Here is a 15,251-nt window from a genome sequence, read left to right on the forward strand (position 1 = left end):
CAGCCCATTTGGTCTGTCCATGCTTAGTCATCAGATGGTGCCAGCCAGAATATAGGAGGGATATTCCTCTTATGAGAAGGAAGGATATTACTTTCATCAGAAAATACCAGCCAAGACACTTATGTTTAGCTCCCTCCTTCCCACCAGTGAGTAGTGGGCAACTGCTCCAGTTTTGTAAGCCCAGTTCATCACTGATATTTAAAGTATGGAAAGGATTGGGAGGTAGGAATAAATAACTCTGAAGAGCTGAGTCAGCCTTTGGTGCTTCACTTCCCTATGTCTAATGGAACTATGGCCCTCTGCACCAGGAGAGAGCCATGGGGATAACGTACATATATTTGCTTAGGGGTTGAGACAACGGGACAATACTAGGGCCCCACACTAAAGATCAGTAGACCCCAGAGTAGAATACAAGAAATGAACCTGTTTCCAAAAGATTGCAAGCAAAATAGACCAGGCAAAGCAAACAGGGAGGACAATGCAGAAGACAGTTGCTATTTTATAGGTGGCAAAATCAAGGGAAAAGAAGTACCTGGCTCCATTAGGCTCTGTGAGAAGTCTGTGACACTGAGCATCTCTCTAGCTCACTACAGAGACTGGGGCACCATAACCCAGCTCCATGCTGGCTGCCAGATACCTCTGGAAGAACCTGACTCTCTTTACTACCTTAGAGAACCCAGAACTTTATTTTAGGGTTTACTGAACACTCTGACCTGCACACTGGGAGTCTGACAACCCTGGTGTGGGATTTATCTGATCAAAAGCAGCTGCCTGGATTGTGAACATCTGTGCCTAAATTAGTCTTTCCCTGGTGGGAAATAGGCACTTCCAGATGACACTTGCTCTCATCTCATTGAATAAGAAGAAATAGGTCAGCTACCAGAAGCATATGCTGAAGCACATCTGCATGAGTGACTAACAGAGATCTGCTCCAGAATAGATCTGGAGTTCAGGTGTTGTGGGGGTTTATCCTATTTTTATATTTTTTCAGAGTTGTGTGTTTGATTGCCATCAGGAGAAGTGACATTGGACCCTGGCTCTTTGAAGATCATGTTGATGCTCCAGGTGAGCAGTTTGGAGGGATGAAGGACCTGTAACTCCTCCCTTTGAGAACATGTGAAATTCATCTGACTAACTGTAAGTATTGATGTCTGACCTTATACCTCCAACTCAATGGAGACAAACTAGCACTTGAAGCATGTATAGTCCTATACTAGAACAGAAGGCAAAAGGGAATCAGAGGAATTATGGAAAAGTCTAGATTAGAAGGGAACTTCTACTGGAAGCATGGCTTAGATTAGGTTATTAATTTTCAAGCCTAGTCTGGAATATTTCCAACTATGGAGATTCCACAGTTTTTCTGAGCAACCTAATCAAGTGTTTAATTATTAATTTAATTTAATCATTAATTCCCCAGTGCTGATTTCTCCCTGTTTGCTACAATCTGACATGAAAGGTCAAATAGAACTGCAATGGAGATGGTGAGGTGAATCCCATCCCCAGCAAGGCTGGGTGTGCTCTGCACAGACCTGGCCAAGACAAGGAAGAGGAGAACTTCCATGGAAACAGTGGTTCTGTGCCAGGGACAGCATCAGAAATAAGGAACCACATTCACTGACCTTTATTCCAACTCCATTTCCCCCCTTTCCAGATTTTGTTGTCTCCCCTTCTACCACTGGAGTTTTTATGAGAAAAACACCTTTTGATTCCACAAACCAACACTTTGCTGTGTGTTTATCTGACCCAGCTGAATTCAGGTAGTAGCAAAATACCTGCACCGCTCCCAGGCAACCTGTTTGCTGATCTCAACCAACAACAACCAACTCTACAGCAAAAAATGAAGATTATAATCAAAATCATCTGCTTCATAAGGATTTTTTTAAACATGATTTCCAGCATGCCTAAAAAGAATAAGTTAACAAGCAACCACTCCCACTGAGTTGAAAGCAGAAATGGTTTCCATTTAGTTTACAGCTTCTAGAAAAGTAATTTTCAGTGAAAACAAAATGGACTTCAGTGATATGTTAAAAGTGAATCAGAATGAATAGACATAGAGCTGACTGCCACCTTGGTGTTTAAAACATGTCCCAGACTTCTTCACAGATGAGAAAAAATACAAATTCAAGCCGTAGCTATTAAATTCCTGTAGAGGTGCTTCAAAATTTCTATTTCAGCTCTGCTTTTACTCTTACTAAAATAAAGACTTGAAGAGTAAATCAATGGCAGAAGAGCACCAGGTTTTTGTTTTCAACCAAATTCCATGAAAATACTTGATAGGTTTCTCTTCCTTCCAACATGGAAGGAAGATAAAGTCAAACCCTTTTGGAACTGTCATCAGGTGGAATTACAATTCTCCAGGGAGCTCTATCGTGGTCCCAGTCAGACCCGGTAACAACACATGGAATGTAGACAGCAAAGAATTTAAATATTTAGCCATTGGAAAAATCTTAGTTTCTTCTAGAGAGCAAAACTTTATGTGATGAAATGGAGGCATTTATTTAACACAATCCACAGCAAAGTGATTTAAATTTGTATGTTTTCATTTACTGTTAAAAAAAGGGAAAGAAAATGTGAATTGTCATTCAACTTATATTTAAAAAGATGGTTTATATTATTTAGTAGAGATGAGAAAATTATACTAAACCGTTCTGATGATCTGAGAAAATTATTCAAAAGCGTGAAATTTGTCTGCAGCAGGGATTGTGATTGAATGCTAATGGTATATGAAGAGATAAAATCATGAAGAAAAAGAAACAAAACCACTAATGTGCTGTGGATATATACAGGTAAAAATATAGATACAAATATAGCAGTTATTTTGGTGAAATAATAATTAAAACTATTTTAAATAGAAATTAAAAATATTTTTACTGGAAACAGAAAGCTGATGTATACCACAAATATATATTAGAGCTATGTATATTTATTTATATAAGCATGCACTTCTTTATGCCATAAAGAGTAGACATCCTAAATTATATCTTTAAATTCTAAATAAAAATAAAAATTTGGACATGAAAACACTCTGCAGAACATGTTGAGCAAAGATGTAATTTTGAACCAGAACCCAATGACGACTTGATATTTAGAAGTGGATTGTGATATACTTTTTTTTTTTTGTGACTGAAGGTCCCTTGGATTACTGTATAGTAGAGTATAAATCTACTTGGTGGGGGAAACCAAATTGCCATAGAATATATTCTTTCTTTTTCTACAACATAATTTGGGCAAACATTTATTTTAGGGGAGAATGGGCAAATGTTGGAAATGTGGATGAACTGACCTCTTTTGCTTTAGATTTGCTGCCTTCTGCCTCGTTATTGACATCAGTGTAGGAGTCACTCTAAAGGTAGAAACCTCTATAATCCCTTACTTTTACAGTTAGTTGCCTGATTTCAATCTAAAAATCCAATCTAAAATCAAGTTCCCCTGTGTGTGACATCCCCGGCTCTTCCTCCCTGGAGAGACAAAGAGCACTTGGGGATCGTGGACTCTCCTTAAACCCAGCACTCGGCTCTGCAGCTCCCGGCAGCGCTGCCTCTGCCCCGCAGTTTGACAACTGACCCGAGAGCTTTCCGTGATGGAAAGGGACAGTTGCTGGAGCAGAACTGGCAGAGACAGCTCTGGAAACCCTCAGCGGAGAGACCAGACGAGTACCTTGAAATGTTTCTGTGGGCAGGTGCAAGGAGCAGCGTGAGGGTCCCCTGGGTCCGGCAAGAGTGAGAGATGCTCCTATGCGGAGTGAAGGCAGGAGCTGTGTCCCGGGAGGGGGACACGGCGTCTGAACCTCCCACTCTCCGCTCGGCTTTGCCTCCTCCGGATGCTCTACCCAGCAGAAACGTTACTCAGGGGGAGGAGGGACAGGCGGGAGGTGGAGGAAAGTTTATTCTATTTGTAGGGTGAGAAGGGAGGAGGAACAAGTGGAAGGGTATTTAAACAAAGGCTGGTGGGGGAGAAGCTGTGACAGTTGAGAGCAGGATGAAAAAAGTAACCACTGACCTATTTTTCTCCAGAGTTTTGGTCCCCAAATGAGGAATGCCATTAATTCTGTGTCTAGGAAATTTAGTGTCTTAATTAGGTTTGATGGGAAAACAAACTATAGATATTTTCGTAAGTTATTCTAATTTTTTTATTATTATTATTTTTATCTGATGGCTTTAAAATCATTCATGCATTGCTTTTACCTGCATCTGCAATCACATTTGTGCTATGCCTCTGCCTTAGAAGTGACGTGTCCAAAGAGAAGGGGACATCTCTCCTCTTTTCACATCCTTCCTTACTGCCGTTGGAGTGGCTTTTGACTCTTTTGAGCCAGCGGTAAGGCTTAGCCTTGACAATACTAATATTTAGTGAAGGAGCCTTTATTGCATTAGCCAAGATGTAGGAATGTTCTTTTTGGAGCTGGTAAGAAAAATGACCTTTCCCTGCATCTAATCCAGGCACTAGAGGGCATCCCTCCCCTACAGGTTGCACAAGGATTTGTCCCATTCTGCTGAGGAGAGTCCTGCAATACTGACTTCATTCTCCCTGTCCATCTTCCCACCCACTGTTCTAATTTATGTGGATGACAAAAGGAGCAGAGCTGATCTGTCAAACAATTCCTACTTTGGGCTCCACAAGTCCCTACCAAAGACACTAAAGACACAACCTGACCAAAACAAGAATAACAGTAAACATCCAGCAGCAATGCTGAACTCCAAAATGAATACATTTGCAGAAAACAGAAGGACACAAATTCATATTCATAAAGTCAATTAGCAGTATTCCCCAAAAATCAATTATTTTAGTCTGTTTTAGAGGAAAAGAAATATTAGTCATGCCAGAGATTTTTGAAATGGTTTTGGTCAATATACCTATTCACCATACAACTAATTTTGTCTTTTCTAACATCAAACAGATATTTGAGGTTGAGTACACTCCCACCTTTCAGAGATATTAAAGGCCTTAATATACTGAAGCCTGTGAAGACATTTAATAATAATAAATTTAGAACCATCTAAAGTAATCAAGGGTGACACAACCTTGCATCTGTATGAGATGTTCACACAGTCTAGGATTTAATAAGACCAATAAATTATTATTTCAATTTCTGTATTGAAATCACACAGAAAAAGCTAATGATGCTTTCTTTATGGGTTCTCTAAACCACAGAATAAGCCTCTGTCCTTCCATTTCTGCCTCTTCCAGCAGCAGGAACCATTGAGGGATGGGTTTCTTTGCAAAAACTGTGATATAATTTAGTTACCCTTGGAAGGAGTATCGACATGTCCAGAGGGGAACAGCTTATACAACAAAGAATTCAATAAGCACTGCCAAGTTTGACCCAGGATTGGTTACACAAACAGAAAATGAGCTTTGTTTTGTTTTCTGTTGGAATATAAACACACATGTTGGTGCCATTCTCAAAAATTCCAGTAGATACAATTCATTATTAGCATATCCAGGCAAAAAAGTCTGTCCAAGTGAGCTCAGCCACCTCAATATTTATATTTAGGACTCGCAGTAAGGCAGCCCAAGAACAAAAGCGACACCACAGGCTCGATAACAGGTTTGCTACTGGCTTTGATTAAAGGACAGGGAGGGGAGCACAGCTCCATTCCTGGGAAACAGGAATTTAATCCTGACTTACAGTAAAGGAACTTTGCCACCAATCCCAGGCCAGCAGTTGGAAGAGAGCTACTCACCTTCAGTCTCTTCTGATGAATAACTGGCCACAGAATCCTAGAATGGTTTGGGTTGGAAGGGACCCTAAAGACCATCTAGTTCCAACCCCCTTCCACTCTCCCAGGTTGCTCTAAGCACCATCCAATCTGGCCTTAAACTGTTCCTAGGGTGGGACAGTCACAGCTTCTCCAGTCAAACTGTGCCAGGGCCTCACCACACTCACAGTAAAGAATTCCTTCCTAATTTCCAAATCTACCCTCTTTCAGCTTAAAGCCATTGCTCTGTTCACTAATAAAAGTCATAGCTGTGTTTATTCTTTCCTGACCTGAGATGCCTGAAGGACTGTGAGGGTCAGAACAGCCCTCGCTCCTCTATCCTGGTACCTTTTCTAAGATTGTAAATCCATTATGGCTTTCCCTTTATTACAAGCAGGTGTGATATGGACACACCTGTATTTCCAAGAAGCCCCATTGTAGTTCTTTGTGCTCAGTGGCCCCTGAAAACCTCAGTACCTTGTCAGAGACACTGAAAAACCTCCAGTGTTGAGGATTCAACACTATTTCTGCCTTGAAGGGTCTCCATCCTTTCAAATAACAAAAAGACTCAGTAGACAAGATCCTGAACAACCTCTTCTAACTGACCCTGCTTTGAGCAGGAGGACTGGACTAGGAGATGACCAGAAGTTCCTTCCAGCTTCAACCTTTAATTAATTCTCTAATTCTGTGGTAGTACGTGCTGAGACTTCAGCCTACTTGCCCAGATCCGTATGGACCTTTCAGGGTATGATCGTAGAAGGCATTGACCTTTAGGATGAGTTGAGTTCTCTCAACATCAAGGAGGAGGGATCTGAAATTCCCAGAGCTGCTACTTGCAGCCAGACAACAAACTGGATACTTAGTGGATTCACCCAGAATAGAAGAGGTGTGGGTAGAGTTTCTTCCCTTTGCCTGAGGGGTTTGAACCTGCATCTCCCAGCTGGAGGTTTGAAGAGCCTGACAGTATTTGGTGAATGGTATTTAAACAACAAATAAAGGCCAAGAAAGTATCTCCTGGGCCTGTCTAGAGTTTATCTGAAAACAGATTTCATTCATTTGTGTGTGGGGGGGAAAGGCTTGTCTAAATATTGTGCTTTCTTATGAGAGGAAAAAGAATCATCACATTTTTGGATCAGCTCCAGGAAATTCACAAGTTTAAAAAAAAGAGGATAAACAAACCTACTTATAGAGTTGGTATAAGACATTCATCTCTCTCACAAAAACATTTGAATCATCGATTTGTAAGTCAGATCCCAGCACAAAGAGCACAGATCAATGCTGAGGAAACTGCAAGGCCAAGACACTTGCTGGGGGCCAAGATATCTCAGAATGAACTTCCATTTTGTCACTCATTCTGTCTGTGGCTTTAGGCAAGTCAGTTCTCCTCTGTATACAAAATACAGATTATGGGATTTAACACAGTGGCTGAAAAGAGTTGGATACAATGAAACATTTAAATTATAGTTATACTGTATTACAACATTAGAAACCTTACCTTCTACCAAGGAAGTCAAGAGCGTGACATTTGCTGCTTTTCTTCTTCCTGCAGGCAAATTCAGTCCCAGTCTGTCTAATTTTTCTCTCAAGCAGCGTCCTCCATTCTTAGATTTCGCTCTATCATGAGAGAATAGCAGGAAAGAGAGACACTTCTCATTATTCTGCACCCTTTTCCCATGTTAATATAATTTCAAAAATTGTACACCCTTTGTTGACAAATGTGTGGGGTAACGCCTGTGACAGTGATTTCGGTGAAAAATGTTTCAGAGCTGTATTCTTAATGTCCTGCTTGCCCTGTGTGAGTCTTTGAAGTTGGTTCTTTGACAGAGTTAAACATTTTAATGCCTGTCACGGGGGCAGCAGATCTTCAGACAGCTTTCCACCTGGTGGAGCTCAGTATCCTGATTTGGGCACAGAGCCTGGGATTACAATAACTAAATATAAATATCGACAGTGCAAACACTCATATCCGATTTAGTCAAGCCAGGTTTCAGAGACAAACTAGAGAGAATCATGACCTTCTAGAATTACATTAGACAGATGTCCAGCGTGAGTGGACTTTACTCATCTGGCTCATCTGACCATTAAAGGAAGACAGAGAGCTACTTAAATGTAGATGTCTGTGTGGAACCCACATCTAACTATCCCTCAATAATTTATGTAGAGACTTAGGTACTTAAAAATGTTATCTACAAAGCCCAAAATTTACAAGGAAAAAGGATAAGGCAACAGGAAATGCTGAAGCTAAAATCTCAGCCATCATTGGTTATTTATGCCCCTGTCCCAAACACCTGTGTCTTTGTTCTCACAAAGTGGTTCCTGGTGCATCCAGGTGCTGCTTTTCTGCAGCACCTCAGTGTTTGAAGCATTTGAGACATATTCACTTATGCAGCAGAAATAGGTACGATTTCTTCCTCAGCCTGAGGGAATTTTAACCTGTGTCTTTTACAGGATGCAGCAGCCAGCTGCCAGCAAATAACTGATGTTAAAATGCTTAAACAGTGAAGAAAGCAGTGACTGGAACCCAGATATCTCCCATCCCAAATGAATGACCTGTCCACTAGATAAGACCCATCGCCACAATTATACCTTTGCTTTTCTACAACAAATAATTAACCCCAAATGAGACTGAGGGGCCATCAGCTTAGAAAAAACAATTGCTGAGTATTTAGCACAACTAACCAGATGTTTTGAGGTGTAGGTTAAAGTTGCTTCAGGCAGAGGAAGGAACCAAACTTGGAATGTCACCATTTGGATATATGTTATTACCCATTAAGAAATACCACAACTCTGGCCATGTCAGAGATGTCTTCTGAGAAGACTTTTTTCTGAAGAACATTTTATTCCGAAGGCAAGCTATTTAGGAAAATATGTAGCCAGTTACTGCTGATAGAATGCAAAACCAGCCCTGCCAGGTCTCAGGCAAACCATCAGTGAGATTTGGTTTTGCTATATCTTTGCTGGTCAAACACAGGGTATTTGAGCCTGTTCTTTAGCTGTGAAACCCTCAATTATAACCTGACCAAATCTGTTCAATTATACTCTCTCCTTCATAAAACAGAATTAGCACATCCAAACTGCTGGCTGAGACTGGTCCCTGCCTTTTGATAACTCCTGAACCATGGCCAGGGTTGATTTGGGAGAGGGGACATTTAGTTTGGGTCAAAAAGTTATGGGAAATATTCTAGCATTTTAACAGAAGAGAGAAATGAACCCCCATGTTCAAATCGATGTCCTTGAATTCTCAATAGCTTGCAGTGTAGTAGTGAGGTCTGCAGTGTGAGTATTTAAAGTGAATATTCACTGGAGGTTTCTCCAGTGTGAAACAAAAAGAGAGGAAAGTTTCTGTGGATGTCGATTTTGGATTTCAGTGCCTACAGAGGCAGTTAAATGGGGCTTGTGCCCTGAAAAAATGTTGTGATCTATAGTCATTATTCTCCAAGATGGCTCGAGACAGCTCCTGAATGCCCACATCTCTCAGAATACTGCAGGTTGGTTAAAATGACTTTCAGTATAAGTGCGAGGATCAGTGTGGCCCTCAGTGACAGCAGTGAAATAGCCCATGACTTTCCAGCTAGTTTTGATCAAAGGGTATTCAAGTAGCTCATGCCATCTGAGCTGACGCCTCGGGGACACCGCGACTCAGATATGCCGGCCTGAATTACAGCTGCCTCCTTGTTTTCCACTTGCGATGTGAGGCACAGTCTGCCTCTCTCCTCATTTCTCTCCTGCTCTCTGCAGGTGTCTGCTCTGGTCAGCCAAGGGTCAGAGGCAAAACTGCACCTAATTACTTGCTTCTCCTCCAGTATCTCACCACGAGGAAAGTCAAACCAGCTTATTCTGTCTTTTCTGTGCTCAAAAGACAAGCCAAGGAGAAGGGACGAAAAAAGGCATCCTTACACCTCCATATTTTAGGTTTTAATTGAATGAGGGCTGTACCTACACTTGGTAAAACAATTTGCTTTGAGGTAGTTTCTCAGCCAGAAGTCAGATTTGTAGCTCTGGTGAAATTTTCCACACATTTTTCTGCACATTAAAGCTCTTTTTTTTTTTTTTCCATTCAAAACAAGGCAAAGCGACACCTTTCCGTGTCTGTGAACAACTGAACTGAGGGGGTAAAAAAAAATCAGTTTGATGAAAAATTTAAACTTTCTAATTTACTGAAAACTTCCCAGTGTTCCCTCCCAATCCATCCCCTCATGTTCACCCTGAATACTACCACCTATCCAAGCAGGGAAAGAGAAAAAAGCCTCTTTGTAGAAAATAAAATTACAGAAATGACAGCACTGTCTAGGACTTGCTACTCTCACCTTCAACTTACCTTCTCAAAATCCCTCCCAGGAGGGAGGCGTTGAGGCATTCTGGGGGTGAAAGGCGCCTCTTCACCTCTGCAATGGTCACTTTGTACTTGGAAGTGGAGCTGAGGAGAGACAAGCGACCGGGGACAGAGCAGAACAGGTCTGTGGGGTTCACAACACAAGTGCCACCTACAAAAAAAATAAAATATTAGAGCAGAGGAAACCTCATATTCCGTGTTTTGGCAAATGCAATCATGAAGAACAATTCTGTTGTTTTTCTTGTGGTTGGTTTTGTTTGGGTTTGGTTTCTCTTAGGGGTGTGAGGTTTGGTTTTTTATAGTATTTGTTGTTTGTTTTTTTATAGTATTGTTGTTTTGAGAAAGATGAATGAGTTGATATTTCAGAGTGGGAAGAGTGAATTGTTAAATCTCACAAACTTTAAAGTCAAAGTATGTCATTATGGCTATTTGATATGATTTGATTTCATGTTCAGTAAAAGGTACCTATTATCACTAAGGTCTATTCTATCTAGTAGGATTAACAAAACCAGACTGAACCATATTTAAATATCACTCATGGTTTTAAAAAACATGGTTGGTGAAAAATTTCGAACGTTGGTTCTAATGAGAAATGTTAATTTTAATTCTCACAGCAGTATTTAAGATTATGAAGATGCAAGAACACTGTAGGTTTGCAGTGATTTGCAGCAAGAACAGCTTTGCACCCCTTTGAACTCTCATAAATTCCTTCCAAAGTTAGGTCAAATCCTCAGCTGCTATTAACGATTGAAATCTATTGAGCTACATCAGTTTATCTCAGGTTAGTTCTGGAATTGTTTATTTCTTGAGAGTGGCAATTACTTGGCCTGGGTCTAAAAGTGCTGAATGATCACCAAATCTTTCAGTCAAGACTGTGATCAATAACTCCTCAGGCAAAACTGAGCTTTTAACTTAAAGTTAATATGAGAGAGAGAGAGAGAAAGAGGTGGGGGGGGAGAGAGAACTTTCTCTGCAACTGATCCAAGAGAGTAGAACAAACTCCCAGGGAAAAAGAAATAATCTTAAGGACTAACACATATTTCATCACCAAGTGCAAAACACTTTTCTTTGACCTGCCTTCTCCAACCTGACTACAATAAAAAAATTCTGTGGAAGAAATAAATCTTACCACTGCATGCACAATTCTTCTCTGGGGAAAAGATGAGAAAAAAAGAATGAGCTGCATATGACAGTGATATAAAATATTGTATAATTCAGTGCACTACTACAAGGAGTTCAGGTGGTTTATGTGAGAATGGTGATATAGAGACCTTCTTAGAGCAAAATTAATCTGTGCTTATCATTCATGTTTAAAGGAAACATACTGTATTTTTTAAACTACCATGATATTTTCCTCTTTCCCGCAAACATCTTAATCTTTTTTCACTATAAGAGCTCACATTTTTATGCTTAAAAATTGTAGTTTATAATCCAAATTATGTAATGAGAATAGAATAGAACAGAAAAAAGAAAGAAAAGAAAAAAGATCACTTTAGACAAGATTCTACACCTTTATCTTCTTCCACACGCAGTTCCTCCTAAAATTAAGGTGACTCTGTTCCACTTCCCATAGAGACAGACTGAAGGATGAAACTTCATTAAAAGCAGACTATTGCTTGCTTACATAAGGCAAACAGAATTTCTTTCCAAATATTTCAGCTCTTGAAGGTATATTTAAACATTTGTGCTGACAGCAACACTAGAAAAGAACATCTCTTGGTATCAATCCCAGATGGATGAGATCCTGACTCACTACAGTAGGGTATTTTATGACTTTTCTAATTATGTTACAGGGCAGATATTAGTGTCCACTTCTCAAACAGGATATAGAGACAAATCGTGCATCACCAAACATATACACACATCAAGGGCACTGATGCACATTTTTACACAGCTCAAAGCTGCAATTAATGAGCTCATATGCTCAAATACAGAAATCTGGTGCCACATGCCTGAAATAATTTTGAGTTTGTGTTGTTCTGGTGGTTTTTTTGGGGGGGTGGGGAGTGGATTTTTTTTTTCCCCAGAAACCTGTAAATATTTTCAAGCAACGTTTTCAAACTTCTGGTCTGTCAGGTACATTTGTGAAGAGCGTTAACACTGAGTAGATCTGTTTGTTTGGCATCTGCCACACAATACATGTACACACGTGTATATATATATGTGTCAAGAAAACAGTGGCACTGTGTACATATTTGTTTACTTCAGGAAGTCTGTGGATTTTACAATGAGTGAGACTGTACTGAAATCAGCGTCATATTAAAGTTTATCTTCTTGCCAGGTTAAGCCAGTATGTGCACTCTTTATGCCAGATAAATAATTGTTCCTTTAATCCAAAAACCTGTTACCCTGTAGCTGCTTCTACCTTAATCAGAATTTACTGGAACACTTCTCTTTTCTATTTAGTAGAAAGTTGCTTACAGTTTGAAATATTTTAAAAAATCATGCCTTTGCTTACAGTTTGAAATATTTTAAAAAATCATGCCTGAGCAATGTGACCTCAAACAAAGCAATTCCAGGTAAGCCAGGTGTGGGTTAAAACTAAAAGAAAACAACAAGTCCAGCCCATTTGCTTTCCAGAAACATGGAAAACAAGTTGTAAATCACAAGAAGGCAAAATCTATTGCATATAATTATTTCACTGTATTAATTATTCATTGACACAGCAACAGAGAGTGGTGTGATGCTTTCTAGACAAAGCTCTTTGTCACAAACTGTGTGTGTGTTTTTGAAGGCACAAATATCCTACTACAAACTCCACCTTGGAGAGGATACGGATGAAGCCCTGGCCTTTACACCACGTAGTAAACAGAAAAAGGCAGGTAGGGCTGATGGAAAGAAAAAGGAAAGGAGAAGGGCAACCACACAGGCAGATGAAGGATTAGGTTTCTTGCTAAACACACATGCTCTGGTGTATTCCTTCCCCCATATTCTGATCACGTGCTAGAGTGCAAAAATGATTTTCTGAAGCAGTGCAGCTCAACATGAAGATGACGAGATATGTTTGAAGTTACACTAAACAGCAGTGGCAACGACCAGCTTTTTTTTCCCGTCAACCCAGTGCCACTGTAGGTGCTGTTGGAAAAATCAATTCTCATTTAATTATTGAGCCAGTCTTGTCCCATCAGGGTATTTGAGTGGTGGGATGCTAACAGACACAAGCCAAAGAAGCAGAAGAAACTGTCCTCACAAATAGAATGGAAATAATGTCTTTTGTGAGTCTAGAAGTTCAACCTGGAGATCTCTATTCCTCTTAGCAGCTTTTACTGGCTTTAAAAATCTTTACAGGCTAACTTCTGGTGCCAGGATGCATAAAACCCCCTCAGCTCATAAAAGGAAGAGCCACATACACAAAAACAGCAAAGTAATGTGCCCACCAGCATACATGGAGAAGGGAAAACTGTGGCCACTGCTCCCTGACTGGTTACCCACAGCATTGGTCCTATGGCAAAGCTGGGAGAAAGAAATTAGAGCAGGCAGACAGAGGGATAACTGGTAGGATCATCCAGCAAATTGCCTCAGCAATTTTGTGCTCTGAGTACCACGTGAAATAGGCCTGTGAATGTTAAGAAGACTCTTTTAAGGACAATTGTTTATTCCCATAGGGAAGTGATTACATGGTCTGGTCTGACTTCATCTGTTGCCATAACATACTGTGTTAGAGATGACTGTAAATGGTAATGGTTGTGCTCTTACAGAGGCCTGAAAACACAGGAAAGATAAGATTTAGATGAAGGGAGAATATATTTTATATTGCAACTGATAGATTAGGAAAAAAAGAAAGAAGGGAAGCTTTCAGGCACACAAACCCTTCGTTTGAGCTTCTTTCATCCAATTCTACTCAATTAATTCTTTCTTCATGACAGAGTTTTACCCTCTAATCTTTCATCTTCATGTTGATTTTAATAAATATGATTGGTCTCAAGGAAAAAGATGGGTGAGGAAGAGATATGCTTTGTGCAGCCTACCACATCAGGGTGAAAGACCCCAAACTGCCATGTACTGAATCACCAAATCACCTCAGGGGATCATATATAACCTGATCTAGTTGAAGATATTCCTATTACAGGGTGTTGGACTAGATGACCTTTAAAGGTCCCTTCTAACCCAAAATATTCTGTGATTCTAACCTATGATTATTTTCAAAGGGATCCGAGGGAGAGGAATAACAAAAGACTGAGTTCATAATTGCTGGATAACTTTTGGGGCCCAATCCTTTTCCCTCTGACTGTTTAATGCTCAACACAACGAACTCCTTCCTGTGAACTGCACTTTGGCTTTGTTTCCCAAGGCTAGAATAAGCAGAAGTTAGACCATGTGATACTGAAAAAGGTAGTCAGAGCAAACATTGGGAGAGTATTTTCCCTTCCCCATTCCTGTTTCCCCATCAAATAGCACGTCAGTACAAAGTGCCCACACGAGTTGATGATGGGTTGTGTAGGTGACAGCAGCGAGAAAAACAGAGCCAAATTCTAACCCCACAGTCTTGTCAACACAATGAAAATCCCAATAACCCACAAATCAAAGAGAGCTTGGGCTGTTTTAGTTGCAGGTTCCCTTTGTGTGGATGAAGAGGACAACAGGGTGGCTGGAGAGTGGTGATTTATTCTGATTTACTTATGCACTTGGGCACCTGCTGAAATGTAAGGCTCCCTGACACCCTCAGAGTTAAATATTTGTGCATCCTTTCGTTCATAAAACTCATATTCTGACATATTTTTATGCTTTTCACAAACAATGTTTTTGTTTTATTTGTAATGAGAGAAATATCAGTTGATGTCACTAGATGGTTTTTCAAATAGAAAAATTTTTTTAAAATGTGTGTCTATAATTTTGTATAGATACATCCTTACACTCTACAAAGTCATTTCTTATTTGTTAATCATAACAGGCGCAATATGATGAGTATTTTTATATTCATTCAATAGTAGCCCTTTTCTCCAAGATATTCACCTGTAAATATCATGCTCTTATGTAAGGAAACATCATAATATACTGGTGACAACAGTGCAGAAGCACTGCTTATTTTGTTTTACAGGATATACATGTTTGTGTACTTGTGTACATTATTAAGCACGGCTGAATGTCGACAGATTAATCTTATATAAAATATTAATAGCATGTTATGCTTTTTGTTAGTCTATTATTTATATCTACAGGTGAGTCTTCAGTTTACAGTACACTTTCTGCCCTGTTCTGAAATTCTGGTAATTTCTTAC

At 39.9% G+C, this 15,251-nt stretch overlaps 1 protein-coding gene across 4 annotated transcripts in view; it reads right to left on the reverse strand.

The window, feature by feature from the left end:
* The window catches only part of TFAP2D (transcription factor AP-2 delta), a 46,882-nt gene that overhangs the window by 20,159 nt on the left and 11,472 nt on the right, over nucleotides 1-15,251 (reverse strand). For all 4 annotated transcript variants that reach the window (XM_029965823.1, XM_029965825.1, XM_029965824.1 and 1 more), the window contains 2 exons: nucleotides 10,018-10,183; nucleotides 7,195-7,313 (listed from right to left, as the gene is read on the reverse strand). In XM_029965823.1, the coding sequence (XP_029821683.1) occupies nucleotides 7,195-7,313; nucleotides 10,018-10,183 (285 nt within the window). The remainder of the gene's footprint in view (nucleotides 1-7,194; nucleotides 7,314-10,017; nucleotides 10,184-15,251) is intronic.

The sequence above is a fragment of the Manacus vitellinus genome, unplaced genomic scaffold (genome assembly GCF_001715985.3).
Source record: "Manacus vitellinus isolate BGI_N305 unplaced genomic scaffold, ASM171598v3 scaffold_11_pilon, whole genome shotgun sequence".
Taxonomy (NCBI): Eukaryota; Metazoa; Chordata; class Aves; order Passeriformes; family Pipridae; genus Manacus; species Manacus vitellinus.